The 23,132-nt window shown below is 39.9% G+C and overlaps 1 protein-coding gene across 8 annotated transcripts in view; it reads right to left on the reverse strand.

Annotated features, from left to right (window-relative positions):
- Nucleotides 1-439: 439 nt before the first annotated feature.
- The window catches only part of RESF1 (retroelement silencing factor 1), a 31,517-nt gene continuing 8,824 nt past the window's right edge, over nucleotides 440-23,132 (reverse strand). For 4 of the 8 annotated variants that reach the window (XM_020287570.2, XM_076007498.1, XM_020287573.2 and 1 more), the window contains 4 exons: nucleotides 15,192-15,327; nucleotides 4,709-9,794; nucleotides 3,507-3,590; nucleotides 440-1,176 (listed from right to left, as the gene is read on the reverse strand). In XM_020287570.2, the coding sequence (XP_020143159.2) occupies nucleotides 1,016-1,176; nucleotides 3,507-3,590; nucleotides 4,709-9,737 (5,274 nt within the window). In that variant the 5' untranslated portion in view covers nucleotides 9,738-9,794; nucleotides 15,192-15,327 and the 3' untranslated portion in view covers nucleotides 440-1,015. Of the gene's footprint in view, nucleotides 1,177-3,506; nucleotides 3,591-4,708; nucleotides 9,795-15,191; nucleotides 15,328-15,731; nucleotides 16,068-16,966; nucleotides 17,148-23,132 lie in introns of those variants that run through there. The other 4 variants (XM_076007501.1, XM_076007500.1, XM_076007502.1 and 1 more) reach the window with 4 other exon arrangements.

Genomic DNA, 23,132 nt, shown 5'->3' on the forward strand with positions numbered 1-23,132 from the left:
CAGATTGTAGAATGTTTTGTATTTTCAGATATGGGATACTCAACCTGTACCGTGTAGGTTGGTTTAAGAATACTCTTTGACGTTCTCACAAAGATGAAATCATTTCGGAACACATTTCACTTCCTGTGATTAAGCAACACATAACTGTTTGTTACAATATGAAAAGCTGAAACCAAAAGGAACTGCATTGTTCTATTAAAATTCATTCATCTACCTTGCACTTTGAATGTAATGAATGCACTTTTTATCTTGCCTTCCCTGCTTTATTGCAATTTCCTAAACCTAGGAAAAAGTCTGCCGTCTCATTTGAATGCAGTCTAAAAATATCTACTGTGACATCCAACAAACTGACATTTCAACTTACAAAAACACCTTTCCAAAACATGTCCTATTGCAAGGATAGGAAACCAAAAAGAAATCAAGCCATGAAGATTTCAAATTAGTTTTTTAAAAAATAAATGTTTATTTCAAGTATGAAAAGTAATGTTAAAACATTATCTAAAAATTATATTCAGTTTAACAAGTACAAAACAAGACTTCTGAAAAAAAGTTTACAGTTAGGTATAAAATACTTAAGAATATAATCTGACATTCACAGTGGGCATTTTTGAAAAATAAGTTTTGTTAATGTAGCTTAAAAACAAAAATATATGTACAGTCCCAGTTAAATAAACAAGTTGCTACCTGAGGAACAATCTTCCCTCAAGGTGGATAGTCAGCATTTCAAAAGTAGGTCTGTAGAAAGTATTCCTCTCAAAATAATGGTAAACTTGGTTCAATAATGTAGAAGTTCAAATACCTTATGGCTTCTCTGCCAAATACTATCTATTTCTTAAGTCTGCTTACCCACAAAGTTCTCAAGCCATTTTAATTAAGCAATTTCAATGAAATACATAACTGAAGTGGGACCAAACTTTGACAGAGAAATTTTTACTGTGGCAGCTCTGAGATATTTCCAGCAAAGTATTCCCAACAGAAAATGACACAAACGTGGCAACTACAGAACGTCTCGTAATTACTTTATCGGACTGCTACCAAGGCTTCTGCTTCTCTTCTCCAGGTACATCTGTTTGTAGGTTTGAAACATTGCTTTTGAATCTTTTACTGGATTTTGTAGCATCTCCAATCCATCTACACTGAAGCTTCTCTTGCAGTGTCTTGAATTTACATTGTTATCTAAGGGAAACAAACATTTTCTTTATTACTCTCAATGTTGAGTGTGACCAATATATCATCAATGAAAATTCAGAAGGAAAATGTGCATTCATCTGTCAGAAAAAATTTAGGGCAATGGCCAGGCACAGTGGCTCATGCCTATAATCCTAAAACTTTGGGAGGCCAAAATGGGAGGATCACTTAAGGCCAGGAGTTGGAGACCAGCCTGAGCAAGAGCTAGACCCCATCTCTACAAAAAAACAGAAAAATTAGCCAGGTGTGGTGGTGTGCACCTGTAGTCCAAGCTACTTGGGAAGCTGAGACGGGGATTCCCTGAGCTCAGGAGTTTGAGCTTGTAGTGATCTACAATGATGCCTCTGCACTCTAGCCTGGCCAACAGAGTGAGACCCTGTCTCTGAAAAAAAAAAAAAAAAAAATTGGACAAGTAGTTAAGCAAAAGTCTGACAAACGATAGCTCTTTATCCATAGAAAGAAGTTATATACACATAGCATCTTGACTTTCCTTTGGAGACTATTTTCTACTCTCACCCGCGTTATCACTGCCCAGGGGTGCTCTGCTCTACCTTTGCCCTTGCTCAATAAAATCTATCATCTGTGTATTATGAATATGACTTTTCTAACAGTTATCTAAATTGGCAATACAAAGACTATAAATACCAGCCAGTCCCAAAAAGTGAATGACAAGGATAGTTTTAATATTTTGGCTTTGTCATGCATGAATTATTTTTAAAACATGATTATACTTTTCTGTTTCTTCAAAAAATGTCAGTGTTGGATTAGCTTCAGTATCTCTTTTGGATAGACCTAGCTGTTCCCACTTCTGTGCAGTTTCTAGATGTGCCTCAACCTCAGTGCTCTTTCCCTATTCAGAATACCAACACGGATGCTCCTCCACCTGCAACAGAGTTATGTCCTGATAAATCCATCATAAACTGAAGATATCCAAGTTGAAAATGCATTGAGGACACCTAACCTACTGAACATAACTTAGCCAGCCTACCTTAAACATGCTCAGAACTTATACTAGCATATACTTGGGCAAAAACATTTAAAAAGTCTATTTCATAATAAAGTGTTGAATATCTCATGTAACTTACTGAACACTGTACTGAAAGTGAAACAGAACAGTTGTATAGGTTACTCAAACTATGGTTTCTACAGAATGTGCTCTCACTTTCACACTTCTGTAAAGTCAAGGACCATCTGTACCTTTCTGTTCCTAATGCAGCCATCTCTTTCTGGATAATACAGTCTTTCGTTTGTTTCTTTTTTTTTCTTAACTTTTTCTTTTTTTTTCAACTTGCCACTAACTTGAGACATAATACAGTCTTGTTTTTCATTTTCCTGCCTGAGTGGGTCAAGTATTCTGTCTTAATTCTTTATGTCTGTTCCAAATTCTTCTAGTAATGCTGATGCCCAAGGTGGGTCTCTAAGTTGCTTTCCAAGGGATTCATGTTACTTTCTCATTTCTTTACCCCTGATGATTTCACTGACTCCGTGTATACTCCAACCTTTGCTACCAAATTTAGATATAGTTATCTTAAGTGTTTCTTTATAGCTATTTGGGAGCTCATGACATTCGTTTTCATCTCACTTTCTACCTGGTTCATTTTTCTCCAGTCTCTTCACCTTAGGTGTATGTTTCACTCTCTCCCAGAGCTCTGTTTTCCACAGCTAGTTCTATTTGCCCCAACAGGCCTTTGAATATCCATGTAGCACCCACTTGATTTTTCTTTTCACCTATTTGAGTCTCATCATACTTTGACAGAGAGTTCTGTAACTTATTCTTGACTAATTTCTACATCCCTGCTTATGTATTGTTTTATGCTTTCTTCACACCGTTTGCCAAATCTCCCCCTTTCTAAAAAATAAAGTACTTTCATTCCACTGATTAAATTGAATACTGAAAGCCCTAGTTTTTCTAGCTGGCCTTCAGTCCAAAGCCCTTCCCAGCAAAAAAAATTCAGCTAGGATCAGCCTCTCATTATCCAAATACAGTCAACCTTATATGATTGGAGGTTATAATGAGCCTTAGGACCAGGGAAACCTAAAATATCTGCTGTCTGGTCCCGTATAGGAAAAATATGCAAACCCTTTCTTTATCTAACTCAATTGTGCTGAGGATTATTTTCTTGATAAAAGGAAATTAATCTCAGCTTTGCAATCCACAACATGACAGAGAAAACAGAATGTCCTCCTACCGCTCATAAACAGTGAATGAATGAAAAAAAGAACATGGATAAAATCATACTTCGTAATAGTATTGTAATCATAATCCAACTGACATATGCCAGATAGAAAATAAAAACTTAAATAGTTGATGACTTTACCTATTTTCTCAGTGTCCTCCAGCATCCTTTTCTTCACACTTTTGCATCTTAACCAGTCTTCTTTTGTACTTTTTATTCCTGAAACTATTTAAATATTCATTTTCAGATGCCTAGATATTGCTATTTATCTCTCTCAGTACTATAATAAAGGAAAAGTAATATAACACTCAAATAGGTTTTGGAAGGTGCCACATATAGGCCTACAAAAAATGATTAGTCTTTAAGTTCATGTTCACTATGTAATTATGCTCCCCCTGAGCTGAACACCAACACATCTGAAGACATTTAAGGGCACACGGATATAAAGTCACTTACATTCCCCCATTCACTTCCAAATACTCCAATTATACCCATACCTCATATTCTAAGGATCCAAATGAAAGGACCTATTGAAATCACCAGTTTTTTACAAAATGAATTTTGCACTTTTAATCATATAGCTCTATTACCTTCTAAGAAAATGTACCCTGTTTATGCTATAGCTTTATGCATCCCAACAAATATAGTTGGAAAAGCAAAGATTATGATTTCCATTTCCATCTAATTTTCTCAGCACATTTCTGTACTACATTAAAAGGTCTACCACTAGGACATGCCACCCTGGCTTTCAAGACATAATTTAACAATGGACAATACTGCTTTCATGGCCCTCCCATTTCATGAGTAGACTAGATGTTTCCATATTAACTAGTGATAACACAGTCACCAACTATTTCAAAGATGATAATAAATTGACCCATTTCCCATGCGAACAAAAAGATTTCACTATGAATCAATACATATACCCTAATACTTAGAACAAAATTTCCAAATTCACAGGGCTTTAAAAATTACAAGTTAAAAAGGAGAATGAACGAAACAAAGACTCTTAGAATAATGTATAATGGACACTTTTCAAACTTGTCACAAGGAACGTGGAATGTTTTTCACATTATATCCTTCTTGGTATGAACTATTTGTAGTTGGCAAAACCTTGCAGTTTTATATAGCTCTTGTCATCACTAATTTATAATTTATAATAAGATGGCAATAAATATAAAACTAAATATTGCCCAAGAAACACTGAGAAGAACAAATACCAAGCAATGGCGTAACAAATTAAAACCTTTCCCAGCTACACAGACAGCATGAGAGGCACCAGCCCAAATATCGATCTACAACTCTTTTACAATATTGTAGACACCAAGAAAATCATACTGGACCTTGCACAGGTGCTTGCTCCTTCCTAGGACGAGGCTTAAGATCCTTTTTATCTTCAACAGAGTTTGTATGCTTCAACAGTACATCTGGGCACAATTTAAACTGGAGCATGCCTGGTTTTTCCGTAGCATCTTTCACAGGTAAAAGGGTCTTAGGTTTATTTTCCTCTGTCTTCTCTTTATTTTTGTTAGGCTTCTTAGGTGAATTATCTAATTTGGTGAGACAAATGCTTTCACGTTCAGTGCATTTAAATGCAACTCTGTTCAGGTATGATTTCTTTTGTTCCTTTGCTTGCAGAGGCATTTGGCCAAACTGAACTTCATTATTTACATTGGTTAATTTTTTGCCTAATTTGGCCTTATCAATCCACATTTTGTCAGGCTGCTTTCCATCAACTGCTCCTTTAACATTCCTTGAAATGTTGCATGTTTTAGACTCTGTGGAATGGTGGACTTTGAGGTTTTTACCATGGCTTGTAGAAATATTTAATGATTCTTTAGAGGTGTGTACACTGATATTGTGTCTCTCATTTGATTTCTCACAACTCCCAACTTGTACAGAAAGCTTCCCAGATCTCGAGTGTTCAGAATTGCATGGTACATTTTTCAGATGGATTCTCTCTGATGCTTTATTACTCATTGCTTCTTTATGCTTCTGCCTTTGTAAATACTCCTCCACAGTTAGAACTCTACCACGTTTAGATGAACTAGCCTTCGGGTCTGAGGACTTAGTATTTGACTCGGTCTTTTCTTTAACACTGGCTCTTTCATTTGGGTTTGACAAAAAATCACATAATTTAAATGTGGCTCCAACAGTTTTATTCTGCTCCTGTTTATCATGTTTCTTCTTCTTTACCTCCGTGTCACGTATGCTCCCTTGGTCTAACTTCCTTTTTTCCAGAAACTTTTGTTTGAAGCCACCTGCTTTAAATTTTGAGTTTTTCTTTTCTGGTGATACTAACTGTACTGAAGAACCATTCTTCTTATACAGATCTTTATTTATTGATAAAACTGTCTTCGCTTTTAGTGGGCGTAAGTTTTGTGTTACATGTTTCTTCTGCAGGCTTTCTTGAGAAGTTTGTTTGTAAAATGCTGTTTTATTACTAGAGTGAAAGGTTACCTCATGAAATCTCAGGGATTTCTTTTCATGATTTTGCAAGGAAACTAGTTTATCACATTTAGAGGAAAATGGACCAGTTAATTCTTGTTCCTTCCTTACGAGGCTATTATGTTTTGTTTCAGATGTATCTTTTATATTGCTGTTTTGTATTTCAGGAAAATGATTTTTCTCATCCGTAAGAGTCAGTGGAGTCTTTGGATTATTTGAAAGACTATTAAATTCAGCAATAGGCACATCTCTAACAGAGGTTCTCTCCCCTTGATTATTACTGTTGGTCTTCAAAGGCAAACACTGTACTTTCCCTTTCTCTTCTTTTGAAGTAGAATTACACTGACACTGGGGTACCCCTTCATACATCATAGACAGCCAACCCAGTGCACAGCAACGGACATCATCTTTCTCTGAGTCCACTATTGGAGAATCACGATTTTCTCCTTTTGCAGGTGTTTGGGGGTCACTCTGGTCACCTACTTCTGCAGGCTTTTCTTTTTGAGGTTCTGCCAATTTGTCTCCAACACAAGGTTGATCATCCTGTTCAGGAAATAATTCTTTCATTTGCTCTGAGCTTAAAATTGTAATTTGTATTTGATCTGTTGAGTCTTTGGAGTCACAACTGGCATTATCACCAGTCTGATCTTCTGAGATCTGGTTGGTCATCTGTTGGCCCACAGAACCTTCATGTCTGTTTATGGCTTCAATGCCATAAGGAAACTCTCTTAACAGTTCTGACAGCTGATCATGTAGGTATAAGGCAGATGTCTTATTGTCGTCAATCTCATTTCTTGCAGGCTCTTGGGCAGTATAAGTGCTGGAGACATCAATTTCCTGAGGGTAAATATCCTGCTGACCAGCAGCTGAAGAACACATATTATCAACTGTGCTTTCTTTCTCCACGGTATGAGCCACATTGCTTTCCTCTAGAGCGCCTCTATTTGCTTCAGGATTATTAAAAGATGACGACTCCGGAAGCTGCTCTGACTTTGACAGATCAGTCATTTTAGCAGAAACATCTGTGTACAGTGCTGGCTTATCTTTTTGAAAATCAAAGTCTTTATTTTCAGTGATGTTATTTATTTGCTCTATTTGTTCTCCATTACTAATCCCTTCCTGATTGGATAGAGGTTTTTGTGGCTCAACCTTTTTCACAGGTAGAGAGTTGAATATCTTTGCTATTTGGGAGTTGTAAGAGACATCACCTTCAACAAGAGAACAGATATTGTCAATCTGTAATATATCACTAGTGACAACACTATTATCTCCTGATTTATACAAGGTTTGTTTATCACTCACAAGAGAATAGATATCTGATTCTGATTTGTTATACTTTCCTTGACTGATGTTAGGTGTGTCTTGTGAATTACCATTAGTTGACTCATTATCCTTCTCCTTATGAGTTAGTGGGAAAATCTTGGTTGATGTTGTACTTGCTACTGGTCCATTAACATCAACTCTCAAAGTAGGACTTACTGTCGTATCTTCTGCCAATTGATTTTGTAAAGTACAAACACTGCCTTCTTTAATAACTGGATATACTGTTTCAGGTAAAGCTTCAGGTGCTATTCCTTTGACAGACAATGTTTTGACATCTGAAAGAACTAAGGGTGATACTACAGCAATCTGAAGTTCTGTTCCCTTTGTTATAGTTGTCCCTGAAGACTCGTAATTCTGCACTACCATTGACAAAGCTGTTTCTTGTGGGGGATTAACTATTTTATTCTGAGAATTTCCCACAACTGAACAAAGACTCTTAACAGAGATGTCTGCAGGCTTTGAAATTCCAACTGCTGTTCTGTTTGTTTTTGACTCATTACACTGTTTTTCCTGTGTAGTTTCTGAAGGTTTCTTTTTCCATAGAGAAAGACATGTTGCCAGCAATTCCATGCAATAATCACTGTTACTTTTATCAGACATTCCTTTTGTTGAGGATTCATCCTCCATGCAATCCCAGCTGTCTGAAATCCTGGCAATTACATTAGAAGTACTTGACGTTTCTGTAGTTTTCAAGGTCAGTTGGTTACCAGTGATTTGAGCATTCAGATTCATTTCACAATTGTCTACTTTAGAATCCTGAATAGCTCTACTATCATCTTTTAATAATTTCTTCTCAATATTATCTCCTTGTGTAAGCAAATTAAGAAGTAGCCTATTTTTATTTAAAAGTTTTGAAGCATATTCCTCAAATGATGCAGATTGTGGAACAGATATTGTCTCACAAATTGCTGGCATATTTAGTTCAACTTGGACAGAATTTTCTGAAGAAAGTTCAGTGTTATTCAATGTTGCCTGGGTCGTCTCGACAGTTGACGTCTTTGAAGACGTCGGAACTTTCCAATCATGACACTGGGCTGACATTGGCAACTTTTCCGAACAGACAGAATTTAGCACAACAGAACTGGCTTGGTTAAACTTTCTGCAATTGATTTCTTGAATGTTGGAATTTAATGCACAGTGTGTTTTACTTGTTTCTGTAGATTCTGTTATTGTTGACGACTGTCCCCCTGCAATCTCTGGAATTACTGGGGTTATCTGTAGTCCAGACTGAATTTTAGCAGTTTGTTCTTTCAGGGACAATTCAGAATTTTGGGCTGGTTGATTATAAGAGGTATCACTCATTTTAATACAACCTGCTGCCATCAAAATATTTTTATTGATTTTAATTTTCCTCGCAAGTTCTGAAAATTTCCTTTTCATTTCTACTAATGTTTTAATATCTCTCACTAGCTTTTCTTTTGTGACACTTGTATCCAAAACTTGATTCGAAGTTGGATTACAAGAATCCATTCTTTTCTCTTGATTATTTTGATTAAGAGTCTGAACAGCATCCACAGAAGATTTAACTGGTTCATTAAAAGGCTGTTTGACATTGGCATTTAGTTTCACATTACAGAAATTTCCAATTGTGCTGACATTTTCATTAGAGTTTTGCCACTGTTGTTGAAAGTCTCTGTTAGACTCTGTCCTTATTTCAGATGAGTGCATTTTTTGACTCTGAGGAACTTCCACAGACACATGTTTAAGAACATACGGAGCACTTTGCAAAGGCTGGCTTCTGTATCTACAGTCATAAGGAGGAGGAGGAGGACGAGGGAGTCTTTTATCAAGTTGAGTGGCATATTGCTGAGAGGGTACAGCTGAAGTCTCCTTTGACTGTAAAGTCAGGGCAGAATTTGGAAGCTGACTATTTTTAACATGTAATGATGTAGATGGCATAGGGTTTCGCTTCTGAATATTAGTATCTTGCAAAAGTTTTTGTGGTGCATAACAGTATTGCTTTGGAAGTGGTCTATAATCTGGATAACTCAGTCCATTAGATGCATATTGTTGTGTCCAGTCAACCTTTCGCTCTGAAAAAGATTGGTTAAGTCCCTGATTTCCTCGGTAAGTTATAGGAACTCTTAGAGAATTGGAAGGGATCATTTGCAGTCGCATAGAATTATAAGTTACAAGTTGACTCTGTGGTGCATGCATATTGGGTACATTAGTTGCAAAATCAGCTTGATGAGATACAGCTGCCCCTGTATGAGAAAGCACAGGATTTCTCATTGTTGAGTTCAACCATACATTTTGTGTAACTCCTGAAGATATTTGTAAATTGTGACTTAGTTGTTTGGGTCCTTTAACATTTCCAAATGTTATTCTTTCTAATGAAGTTTGTGAGTCCACAGCTGTCCCATTATTTATATTAGAAACAGGGATTGGTTGAGGACAATTTTGGATATTCAGCAGTGGCTGTGGCATTGGATTTGAATTATTGGGATACATGCATGCTTCTTGATTATTTCCAGGAGAGCCGAAAGAGTTGTGAGATGTTGTGGTAAATTGGTTTATTAAAGACTGCTGCAAAAAAGATGACTGGCTTTTAGGATACTGTGATGGTAATATAGCACTCTCTGGTTCTGCATTCCAATTCATTGTTGACTTGATACAGTAGCAGTGTATTAAAAGACAGTTGTTCTGAATGTCAGAAATCTGTAAGAAAGAAAAAGATCTTTTATTAAAACACTGCTTTGCCTAGATAAAATTTCTAAGAAAATTAGTAGCTAACTGTATCAATCATAATTACTGAATCTTCAGACTAGTCAAGTCCCATCTTTAATTTAGGAAGAGGTATAGTAATGGGAGATGTAATAATATAAGGCAAATGTCAATGAAATTTCTGGACTATTTAACAGAAATTCATTCTACACAATACAGCTAGCATTTTATTTGTTACATTTAATGCATGGACTGTCCCACTAGAAAAAAAAATTTTCCTTGGGGCCATGGTGTTTTATTATGAAAACAGAATACATATGCTTCATAAGGCCCTCAGCTCAAAACTAAATTGAGTTAAATACAACTCACATGCAGTTAATGTTAAATGCCAATCAGTCTGCTCTTATTTTAACGAGCTCTTTATTCTAAGAATCCATGCTCACTATAAACAAAAAAAAAGCCCAAACATACAGTAAAAAAGTTCTTACTGTCCATCCCCAATGTCTAAAGTCCCCAGGGGTATGCAATGTTACCTTATGGCCTAAGAAAATGTCTAGGCAAAAACTAACTCTAATTCATAAATAAAACATCTTTTAAAATGAAACTGGAGGCCGGGCGTGGTGGCTCATGCCTGTAATCCTAGCACTTTGGGAGGCCGAGGCGGGCGGATTGCTCAAGGTCAGGAGTTCGAAACCAGCCTGAGCGAGACCCCGTCTCTACCAAAAAAAAAAATAGAAATAAATTAATTGACCAACTAAAAATATATATACAAAAAATTAGCCGGGCATGGTGGCACATGCCTGTAGTCCCAGCTACTCGGGAGGCTGAGACAGTAGGATCGCTGAGCCCCGGAGATTGAGGTTGCTGTGAGCCAGGCTGACGCCACGGCACTCACTCTAGCCTGGGCAACAAAGTGAGACTCTGTCTCAAAAAAAAAAAAAAAAAAAAAAATGAAACTGGAATCCTACCAAACCTACTGTCTACAATTTGCCTATCTTCCATTTATTATACCTAGTATATCTGATTTCACTACATATATATCTACCATCTACCTCACTGGCTGAATAGCATCCTACTTTATGGATATACCACCTGTAATATACTAAGAAACACATTCAGCATTTGTCCCTGGTTCCTGGCAAAAAGCTTAATATCACAAAAATCACATACTTAGAAAATGAAGGATGTGTACAAGATCTCTGATTAACATTAACAAAAACCTGAGCTCAGTTAACTGTATTTAAATGGCAAAAGTTTTGCAAAGTACTAAATTTTATTAATATCAGAAATACAAATGAAAACCATAAGATAGGCCGGGTGTGGTGGCTCACGCCTGTAATCCTAACACTCTGGGAGGCCGAGGCGGGTGGATTGTTTGAGCTCAGGAGTTCGAGACCAGCCTGAGCAAGAGCGAGACTCGTCTCTACTAAAAATAGAAAGAAATTAATGGGCCAACTCAAAATATATAGAAAAAATTAGGGGAGCATGATACTGCATGCCTGTAGTCCCAGCTACTTGGAGGCTGAGGCAAAAGGATTGCTTGAACCCAGGAGTTTGAGGTTGCTGTGAGCTAGGCTGACACCATGGCACTCTAGCTGGGGTAACAGAGTTGAGACTGTCTCAAAGGAAAAAAAAAGGTGCACCTATGCAATTCAAACCCATGTTATTCAAGGGTCAACACTACCCAACAATTCAATTTCACTTTCTTGAAATTTTACTTATATTGTAAGTAATTTTATTTTCCCTTTTCTGTAAGATCTTTTGTCTCCTCACAGGTCCCCAGCCACTCCAACCCACACACATACTCCCTCATCTACTTGGCTGCTTATTTTTGAGAGGAAAAAAATAGCATCACCTGTCATCTTTCCATCACAAAATCTATAAAATATGCATCCTTGTAAATGTAATCTTCATTCACAGTGATAGAGCTGACCCTCCTCCTACCAAATATCTACGTTTAAAATGCCACTCCACTTTCCTTCATTTCTGGGATCAACCTGTCTCTACTAGATTATTCAACACGTACACAGGCACACTCGTGCACAGACTCCAGGATGCCAGTACTTGACACACGCAATGACCACCCTGAACCCCACATTTATAACCTCTCCACCCACACCAGTGACTCTGCTATGACACTTCAGAAATCTCTTAAAGAGGAACCTATTTAATATTATACATTTGCGCTTGCATTGCTCCTTATCCAGGTCATAAGGTACATAAATGACAGGCTAATTAAGTACTCACCACCAAGAATGGACAATACTACACTGCCATGTTTACATTAAGCCATTTTTTTATTGCCTCAAAGTAACAAAATATTATGTAAATTTCCTCTAATATCTACCCTCATTTTTTTCTCCCCAGACAATATAATTCAATGTGTATCGTTACCAATGTCTATCCTTAATAAATTCAGTGTATTAGATTCTATATTCAATATAGTTTAAAGTACTTTCACCTTCATATACACTCAGAACCGAATACTATATGATTTGTATTTCTCATTTACAGTAGCATATTATATCTCTACCAGACTGTCAGCTCCCAAATGGCTAGGACTTTGTTTGGTTTCAGCAGTGTACTCCCAGTACCTGTCTGCCGATCTTTGATGAATAAATTCTACAGCTTTCTTTTTCCATTTAACTTTGAGATCTATCCATTTTGATCTATAGAAATCTAGTTCTAAGCCAGCAGAAGGACGGTAGTATTTTGGCTAAATGGCACTGATATGTGTGCTGAAAGGCTTTTTACATGGAAAATACTCACCATTAACTGTACTTCTGAGATACTTAGTACTTCTAATGATTAATGTATTAATCTTAAACCAACAAATTATATGCTTCTTAACAGTTAGATCTTACACAAATATGTAAACTTTATCTAATGTGTAAACTTTAAAGTTCTGCTAAAAACATAAATTACAATCACAAAACCTTAGTTAAATCCACAAGTGCAATAAATCAGATTTTAAATACTTAACACCTTAAATAAAAATGATTTTTAAAAGAATTTGTGCTTCCATAAAATTACAAAAATATACAGTGAAAACATCATTAAATAAATTTAAATGCTTCATTAGAAAATATTCACTTAATGCAAAAAGCCACTAAGGAAGAAGAAAGGACTAAAAAAAACATGAGAGAAAAAACAAAAAGTAAAACAGCAGACATAAATCCAACTACATCAAAAGTAACATTAAATTTGAACTGAATAAACAATTCTGAGAATACAGGAATAACAAACTCAGTTTCTCCCACTATATTCTCACAACACACTTCTGACACCAGATGTAGGGGGAGTTTCGCTCCACATAATAAGCAAGCAATCTGTTAGGCAGCACATACCAGCTGGGTGTCCTCTAATTTGATTCAATTCTGACACCATCTCCAGGCAGACCGTGTCAGATCCCACAGGTTGAGAGCTCAGTCCCACAAGACTGCCCCAATTCTGATGTCAATCCTACGCCCCAGACTGTTTTACCTGTGCTTCTGACTGATCAGCTATAAACTGGGGTTCCCTTGACCCCTCCTTGGGTTTGACTAATTGCTAAAGCGGCCCACAGAACTCGGGGGAACACTTTACTTACATTTACTGGTTGATTATAAAGGGTGTTACAGAGGCTGTGGGAAGGGACACAGAGCTTCCATGCCCTCTCTGGGCGTGCTACCCTCCAGGAACCTCCATACATAGGCATGACTGATTAAACCACTGGCCATTGGTATCAACTTAATTTTCAGCTACTCTCCCCCCCACTATCTGTAACCCACTCAACCTCAGAGTTCTCAGGCTCCAGAAGCATAAGAAATAAATTCCTTTTCTTTATAAATTCCCAGTGTCAAGTATTGTTATAAAACAAAAGAAAATGGACTAAGAATGAAAATTGGTACCAGGAAAGGGGTGTGGGGCTGACAGTCCCAACTCTCTAAGCTGGCCTTGGCTGTTTAGGTGGCAGCCCCCATCCTGAAGCTACCCAGGGACTAACAGCCACCAGTCAACTCATTAGCATACAAGACATTTATCACTTTGGAGATTCCACAGATTTTAGGAGCTGTATGCTAGGAAAAGGTGAGGAAGACTAGACATTTATTTCACAATATCACAATAATCCAAAAGACACAGAATGTCAGTCTGGAATTTAAAAACTATCTGACTATATGCTACTGTCTCCAGGAGACACACCTTAGGTCCAAAAATACAAATATGACTAAAGTAAAATGATGAAAAAAACATCACACAAATAGCAGCTACAAGAAAGCTGGACTGGCTATACTAATCTCAGACAAAATAAAAACTAACACCAAATATGTTAATAAAGGGTCATTCCACAAAGAAAATTATAAACATATGCACTGCCAACTGAAATCAAGGTTGTTGAGGTAGACATAATTTGATAAGTTTTTTGGAAGCCAAATGTGAATATCAATCCGGGAAGACACACCCATAAAGTATTCTGTAGCCTGATACAAGTTGGAAGGCTTTCATAGCAAAGTTTTGGGGAAGAGAGGAGGACTCCTCATACAGGCAGGAGTTGTCCTTTTTCATTGGATGGTACAATAACAGAGGTTACAATCATTGGCTACAGATTGCAACATATAGGCTAAAATGTCTGTGTGCAAGACAATCAGTAAAACTTCATCAATTAGAAACGAACCAGCATCCTTTTCAGTGTCAGTAGATTACACATTAATCAACATCAACAATTTGAGGAATTCATACGATTCTTCACTCAGGGATACGATGTTACCACAGATCATAAGACCTCCCCACTCCCCAAGGCAGGTGTGCTTAATTCTAAAGTAAATTGTCTGCTGGGCACGGCTCACGCCTGTAATCCTAGCACTCTGGGAGGCCGAGGAGGGAGGATCGCTGAAGGTCAGGAGTTTGAAACCAGCCTGAGCAAGAGTGAAACCACATCTCTACTATAAATAGAAATTAAATGGCCAATTAATATATATAGAAAAAACATTAGCCTGGCTTGGTGATGTATGCCTGTAGTCCCAGCTACTTCAGAGGCTGAGGCAGGAGGATTGCTTGAGCCCAGGAATTTGAGGTTGCTGTGAACTAGGCTGACGCCATGGCACTCACTCTAGCCTGGGAACAGAGTGAGACTCTGTCTCAAAAAAAATAAATAAATAAAAAATAAAATAAAGTAAAGTAAATTGTCAAATGTGATCTGTAGGTTATCAGTAACTAAAAAAGCATGAAAGTACAAGAAGCAAAACAAGGAAAGAAATAGACAATTCACCAAGAGTGAAAGACTTCAATTTCCTACTCTAAATAACGAATAGGACAGATAGAAAATCAAGAAGAAGTTTTTAAACATTATACACATCCACATTCCTTTCCAGTGAGGAAAAAAAAAAAAAAAAAAAAAGCAAGCAAAAGTACCTTAACTAGTAGGTGAGTTACTAATTGTCCATTAGTTGACTTGTGGATCTAATGTCTCTCTTCTTGGGCAGACACAGTGCACTGGATCCAACAGTCCAGGTACTCTTGTCAGGTGGTGGAGGGTCAGCAAGGAGCCCTGTAAAAGGAACAGGTGCCATGAAACCAGTGGATTCCTATACACTGCTGTGGAGAATTCCCCTAGGAACATCCTTCCTGTGATTGGCTACAAGTAAATTAGCAAACCCTAAGCTTTGATCCTAGATAGTTCACATACTCCTATTCTACAGAGAATATGTGAAGGATTCCTGTATGTCATCATGAAAATATCACTGAAAACTCTTAAGTATTGTGGTGTTCTTGTTTCTTGTAGAGTAGAATTGTTTCTTGTACAGTTGATGGGAAGAGAGCCAAATCAAAAGCTAAGTTTTACTATCTTTCAAATTTTTAAAATCAAAATAAAAAATCTTTCCTGGAAATAACAAAATCTTTAGTTTTGAGTTTTTGGATTTAAATCTTATATGGTATCATTACTGCTATTACCTCTGAGGAAAATGGGCAGAGATCCAGTCACCAAAAATCCAGAGTATGGGAAGTGGTGAATAGCCAAGTTGGGAAGTGCATAATTAATTTTTGGATCAGGGCTGGTCTTGGTGGCTCACGCCTGTAATCCTGGGCAAGAGCGAGACCCCATCTCTACTAAAAATACAAAGAAATTAATTGGCCAACTAAAAATATATAGAAAAAATGAGCCAGGCATGGTGGCAAATGCCTGTAGTCCCAGCTACTAGGGAGGTTGAGTCAGCAGGATCATTTGAGCCCAGGAGTTTGAGGTTGCTGTGAGCTAGGCCGATGCCACAGCACTCTAGCCCAGGCAACAGAGTGAGTCTCTGTCTCAAAAAAAAAAAAAAAAAAAAAAAAAAAAATTTCTAGACAGGCGCCTTGGTTCACACCTGTAATCACAACACTTTGAGAGGCTGAGGTGGTAGGATTACTTAAGGCCAGGAATTTGAGGTTGCAGTGAGCTGTGATGACACCACTGCCCTCATGACCTGGCAACTGAGACTCCCCTGCCCTCCAAAATTTAATTCTTAAAGGTTTTACTAAAATTAGCAAAATATTAGTGAAAATTTTATTCAAGCTCATTACACAGCAAAAACTAACTTAAAATCATACGTGTCAGAATAATCAATACTAATACCTATGTTAAACATACATACATGCACTGTTGGGGGCTGATTCTGGTGTTATGCCTTATACTAATCATTCACAATAGTCTGTAATGTACGCGTGCTGTCTGACGCAGCAGTGGTTAGCATTTTCTTTAGACAGGTTTGCTGCCTTGTGACTTGATAAGAGGCCACAGTTGTTGCACATAAACAGCAAATGCTCCCAACTCCCACACGGACGGCCCCGAGGTGGGAGTCTGGAGGCCACGAGAACGAGAACAAGAAGAACTCTCCCAAGAACTGGCCCCCGATTGATGGTTGGTAGTCAATGACAGGTAAGATTCTCCATGGGAGGGATAACCTAAGACAGACACAACCATGGGAGCCAGGGAGGAGCCGCTGCCTGGGATTGAGACCAAGAAGCACTTCAAATGGCTGCACTGTTTTATGTTGCCTATCTGGGGCCTTGGCTTTTGAGCTCTGTCCAGCACCTTAACTTTAGTAACCATTCGAGGTCTGAGAACATGGAACCACTGTTCCCTTGTGATACAACTCCGGAATTGACTGGTATGGCTGCTATGCTCGGATGCTCACGTACAAGGAACTAACCTTGGGTCTGGGGGATATAAAAATAAAGCGACTGGTGCATTGGTCACTCGAGTCATTTGTCACATCCTTGTGCGTCTGTGTTGTTATTTTGTGTTCTGTGTTCTTCCCTCGTCCTGTAATCGGGCCACATCATGCACAAGCACACATACACATGAACACAAGTAACTGTAAGAAAATGGACCTATATAAAGAAAGAAAAAAAAAAAGAAAAAAGAAAATGGACCTATAATATTGTGATATGCCATGCATGGCCAAGCCTACTACACTAGGCCAGATGAAATAGCAGGAAATAGAATATGGAAGTACAAACTGAGCCACAGGAAAGAACTGTTTTACATACAATGGTGACCAATAATTTATCAAAGACAACTGGAACATTATTAGAGTGAATCAAAATCCTTTTAGAAGCCAAGACAATAGGTATCAAAAACACTGTCTCAGGGCAACCCAGAAGATGCAGATCTAGAAAATGTCTAGCAGGATTCAACATGCTTGCAGAATGAATAAACAGTATCTTCATCAATTTCTGAAGACCAAAGTTAAAGTCCCTATTTAAGCTAGATGGGAAAAAGTCCTAAAACCTCTCTTCTATCTATGACAACCACAGATATTCCAAGACTTCATCTGTAAGCATTTTGGTACCTAAAAAATTACTTTTTGAAGCATGTAATTTATATACATATATACTATTCTCACACCTGAAAAAAATATATATCTGGTATTTTATTTTACTTTAGAGACAGAGTCTCACTTTATTGCCCAGGCTAGAGTGAGTGCTGTGGCGTCAGCCTAGCTCACAGCAACCTCAAACTCCCGGGCTCAAGCAATCCTGCTGCCTCAGCCTCCCAAGTAGCTGGGACTACTGGCATGTACCAACCATGCCCGGCTAATTTTTTCTATATATATATCAGTTGGCCAGTTAATTTCTTTCTATTTATATTAGAGACGGGGTCTCATTCTTGCTTAGGCTGGTTTCGAACTCCTGACCTCGAGCAATCCGCCCACCTGGGCCTCCCAGAGTGCTAGGATTACAGGCCTGAGCCACCACGTCCGGTCATATCTGGTATTTTAAATTAGAAATGTCCCTTATGGCTTTATATATAAGTTCTACCTCTATGTTCCACAAAGCAAAGTTTATTTGGAAAGTACCCACTGATGTGGTTCAAATAAAGAAAAGTCTGCATTTTTCATTGAAAAACTGATTTGCAGTATAAACATTAGAAAAAACTAGAGATGATTCTATAAAATTAACAAAACCACAAACACCAACAATTCAGTGCAAAGCTACTCTTCAGGAATTCCAAAAGTATGGTAATTTATTCAACCTAATATCAGCTCTGGCTTTCTGTATCTTCAGTCACAGAGGAAATTAGGTTATCGGTTCTTGAAATACACTTTCTGGAATCAGTGGTTCAAAATTTTAAGTTGTGTTACTCATAATACAACTCTAGCACAGATGGTCCCAAACATCTGTTAAGTTCAACTTAATGATTTTGATTTTATAATTGTGGGAAAATGACAAAGTGACACTATTCAGAAGAAACTGTATTTTGAATTTTTTCTTGGGCTAGCATTATGCGATATCTCTCTCGATGCTGGGCAGCAGCAGCAAGCCACTGCTCCCAGGAAGCCACGTGATCACGATCATAAACAACCACTAGTGTACTGTGTTACCTGCATTTTTTTTATATTGTGGTTTTTGTATCCCAGCATGTCTATAAAACACCATTTTTTGGGGAGGAGGATCAAGATGGAGGATGAGAAACACCGCCAGACAGAGTGTCTCTGCAGAAAAGACAGATTCTAGCAGAAATTAGAAAAAAGAAGAAGGTGAGCATACAGCAGACAAGGGCCGGAAGGAGGGGTACCTGAGACCCCGGGAGACTCCACGGGAGGAGGCTGTGGAGGAAAACTGGAAGCTGAGACTGCCAGAGCAGCCCAGAGACCAGCGGGAAGGGTAGGTGGATAAATCACCTTTCCCCTCCCCTGCATTTGGGACTGCTGGTGGGCTTCCCAGCAGGTGGAGAGACCTGCGGACACCAGCCCAGAGACCGCCGCCGCCAGCTAGCGGTGAGCCTGTAGCAGACACGGCACCAGACTCCCAAATCCCTCGGGGCACCTCCGTGTGCACAGACCCGAGCCGCGAGGCAGGTGCCATATTGCCTCCTTCTCCCCTCCGCCGACCCTACCTGTGGCTGCCCAGAGAGACAATACAGCCACCAACCGGAGGCACCTCCAGGGAACGGGACCTTCCCTTTTGGGACCCTACAACTGACTAAGGGGAACTCAGACTGTGAGCTCCCTACCCGCCAGCCCTCCCAGGTGCTGCTGGCACGGTGTTCCCAGGAGAACGGTGCCGACTAAGAGGCTGAGAGACATAGACCCAGCTTGGGCTCCCTGTGGGTGAATTGGGACCGGAACTCCTCTCCCTGGTGGGGATACAGTTTGAACTCTGGGACCCAGAGGTCAGACCTGCAGACCAGATCCCGTGTACCGAGGTCTAGCATTCCCCGGGGCACAGAAGGGATATGTGTGAACAGCCCGCTGAGGTGTGTGTGCCTCCAGGGGCAGATCAGCGTCCTAGAGGGCAACCCTCCCACCAAAGGGAGGCTGTGCGCCCAGCTCAGGCAGCGTTTCTGCGCAGGGAACCTCCCCGCAGGCATCACAATCCGGGGAGGCCTGGTGGCGTGTGGTCTGGCCTGCTGGCAGAGGCCCAGGAGTAGCTGCCGAGTTGGGGAGGGTGGAAAGAAGCGAGGCCCGCTCCAGACTGCGGGTCTCAGACAGCCCCACCCCCACAAGCAGACTTTCTGGCTGAGCGGGACCATTCCAGCCCCGCCCTGACAGCTTTTCCTGGAAGCAGAGAACAGAACTTTGACCCCTGCTAACAGGCATTGGTGGTGCCTGAGGGCAGGCTTACCCAACCCAGCTCCGCCCAGAACAAGAGCTGATAACAGGACACAAAAACAACAGCATACCCTGTTCCTCCAAGCAAGCGCCACCTACTGACAGGGACGGCATCCTGCACAGCCTTTTCATGGCACCCACTGACTCATTATACAGAGAGCGGTCAAATCTCACCCACAGACACCACCTAACGGCTCAGAAACTAAACAAGGCGTGTGAATACCCAAACAAAAACCTAAAGGAAAGAAACAACAACTGATTGACATGGGAAGAAATCAGCGAAGGAACTCAGGAAATATGAAGAACCAAACGGAAAACACACCCCCAAAGAGGAGCACTAGCCCCCTAGAAATGGACACCAACCCAAATCAGGCAACCAAAATGACAGAATAGGAATTTCGTATGTGGATCATAAGAACACTCACCGACCTGCAACAACAACTACTTAACCAACACAAAGAAACCACAAAAAGCCTCCAGGACCTAGAACAAAAGTTCACTAAGGAAATAGACACAATGAAGAAAAGTTTAACTGTGCTAAATGCTTTAAATACATCACCTTATTTAAATGTCACAACAAATTAATGAAGTCAAGCAATCTTCCCCTAGCAGTAGCACAATGGCTAGCAGGGCCAGAACAGTTCTCTACACTTCCACATATGCAGTCAGCAAGACGACAATGAGACCACGTATATTCATGTATTTTATTACTAACTCAAACAGCAAAAGCAAGATCAGTAGTACCCCTAGTTGTTGGGGGCTGATTTTGGCGTCATGCCTCATACTAATCATTTACTATAGCCTGTAATGTACATGCGCTGCATGATGCAGCGGTAGCCAGTATTTTCTTTAGACACGGTTGTTGCCTTGGGACATAACAAGAGGCCTGAATTTCTGCACATAAGCAAAAGCTGCCCAGCTCCCACATGGTGGGCCCCCCATGGTGGGAGTCTGGAGGCCATAAAAGTAAGAACATTCCCAAGGTCCGGCCCCTGGCCCTGTGAGATGGTTGGTAGTCAATGACGGGTAAGATTGCTCAAGGGAGGAACAACCTAAGACAGGCACAACCGTGGGGGCCAGCCGCATGCTGGGTAAGAGAACAAGATCTTCAGATGGCTGCATTGCTTTATGCTGCTTATCTCTGCCTTGGTTTTTGAGCTATGTGCGGCGCCATAAGTAACCATTTTGAGGTCTGAGATCATTGGGACAATTGTTCCCTTATGAAACAACTCCAAAATTGACGGTTATTGCTGCTATGCTCACATACAAGGAACTAACCTTGAGTCTGGAGGGTATAAAAATAAAGCGACCAGTGCATTGAGCAACCGAGTCATGTACTGTCCTTGTGTGTCTGTGTCATTTTTTTGTTTTGTATTTATTTATTTGAGACAGAGTCTCACTTTGTTGCTCAGGCTAGAGTCAGTGCCGTGGCGTCAGCTTAGCTTACAGCAACCTCAAACTCTTGGGCTCAAGCAATCCTCCTGCCTCAGCCTCCCGAGTAGCTGGGACTACAGGCATGCACCACCATGCCCGGCTAACTTTTTGTATATATATTTTAAGTTGGTCAATTAATTTCTTTCTATTTTTGGTAGAGACGGGATCTCGCTCAGGCTGGTTTCGAACTCCTGACCTTGAGCAATCCGCCCGCCTCGGCCTCCCAGAGTGCTAGGATTACAGGCATGAGCCACCGCGCCCGGCCTGTTTCTTTATGTTCTGTGTTCATCTCCCATCCTGTAAACGGGCCACAACGCCTAGTCCCATAGGATGACAAGCTAGAAGAGAACAAGGCTGCTGAGAAGCCAATTCCAAACTATAGCCTTTTTATAGCCTGCAGCTATGCTGTACACAACTGACACTAAGGAAGCACATGAGAAACAACTTGTGACTGTTTCTCACAAGGATGCTTATCTCTCTTTTGTTCCTGGAGGATCTGCAGGGTGTCCAGCCTGTGGTTAAGATTAAACTTTGCCTGCATGGTCTATGGGAAGAGTAAGTTATTAGGGCATCATGCTGAAGCTGTTCACCTACAACTCAACTTCCATCTTTCACAGATCCAACTATAAATTCTATTTGGAAGCACACACCACCCAATCAGATACCTTAATTAACTGTTCTTTTTCTTAGGCAACACTGGATTAGAAGTGACTACAACTGTGACTCCCAGTAAGATGATCACACCTATTATGCAGGACATACCACAGCCAGGTTCCCCATATGAAGCCAGATACCATCAAGAATTCACGAGCAAGAGCCATAAGGCTTTCTCTTTTGGAAAGTGAGAAATAAACCGCTCTACTTTTCCTAACTAATCCAGGTGCACCATGGGGTGTTGGCAATCACATATATCCTGTATCTTGACTGGTCAGCAGAAAGTTCAGACCAATGTGGCTATCATCATTCAGGCTGGAATCTTCGATTTCGAACTCCTGACCTCGAGCAATCCGCCCGCCTCAGCCTCCCAGAGTGCTAGGATTACAGGCTTGAGGCTGGAATCTTTTTTTTTTTTGAGACAGAGTCTCGCTTTGTTGCCCAGGCTACAGTGAGTGCCATGGCGTCAGCCTAGCTCACAGCAACCTCAAACTCCTGGGCTCGAGTGATCCTTCTGCCTCAGCCTCCCGTGTAGCTGGGACTACAGGCATGCGCCACCATGCCCGGCTAATTTTTTTATATATATATCAGTTGGCCAATTAATTTCTTTCTATTTATAGTAGAGACGGGGTCTCGCTCTTGCTCAGGCTGGTTTTGAACTCCTGACCTTGAGCAATCCGCCCGCCTCGGCCTCCCAAGAGCTAGGATTACAGGCGTGAGCCACAGCGCCCGGCCTGAGGCTGGAATCTTTATACTACTCTATTGTGCCTTTAGAGCTGAGAGGGCAGAAACAAATTTCAGACCATGTTTTCTAGTTGTATTATTCCCTAAATAGGAATTAAAGATCACAAAGAATATATGAAGAGGAAGTCAGCTAGCCTTCCTTGGAATTCTGCCTAGCAATTCATTTTGGAGCCATCTAGGTACCCACCTCAAAGAAATATGATTCACTAGAGGGGTGGGTGGTCTTAAATATCTGAAAAGCCCTAACAACTGCCCCAAGTACACACAATAGATTAGTGTGTGGCAGGCAAATATAACACACAATATTCTGATAGGGTATAAACTGCATTAGGAATATATGCATTACTTTTTACAATAGAAGAAGACAATTTTCTACCTTCTGAGGTAGATGAAACTCAAGTGCAACTGAACAGTTCCTGTAAAGCAGGAT

The sequence above is a fragment of the Microcebus murinus genome, chromosome 10 (genome assembly GCF_040939455.1).
Source record: "Microcebus murinus isolate Inina chromosome 10, M.murinus_Inina_mat1.0, whole genome shotgun sequence".
In the NCBI taxonomy this organism is placed as follows: domain Eukaryota; kingdom Metazoa; phylum Chordata; class Mammalia; order Primates; family Cheirogaleidae; genus Microcebus; species Microcebus murinus.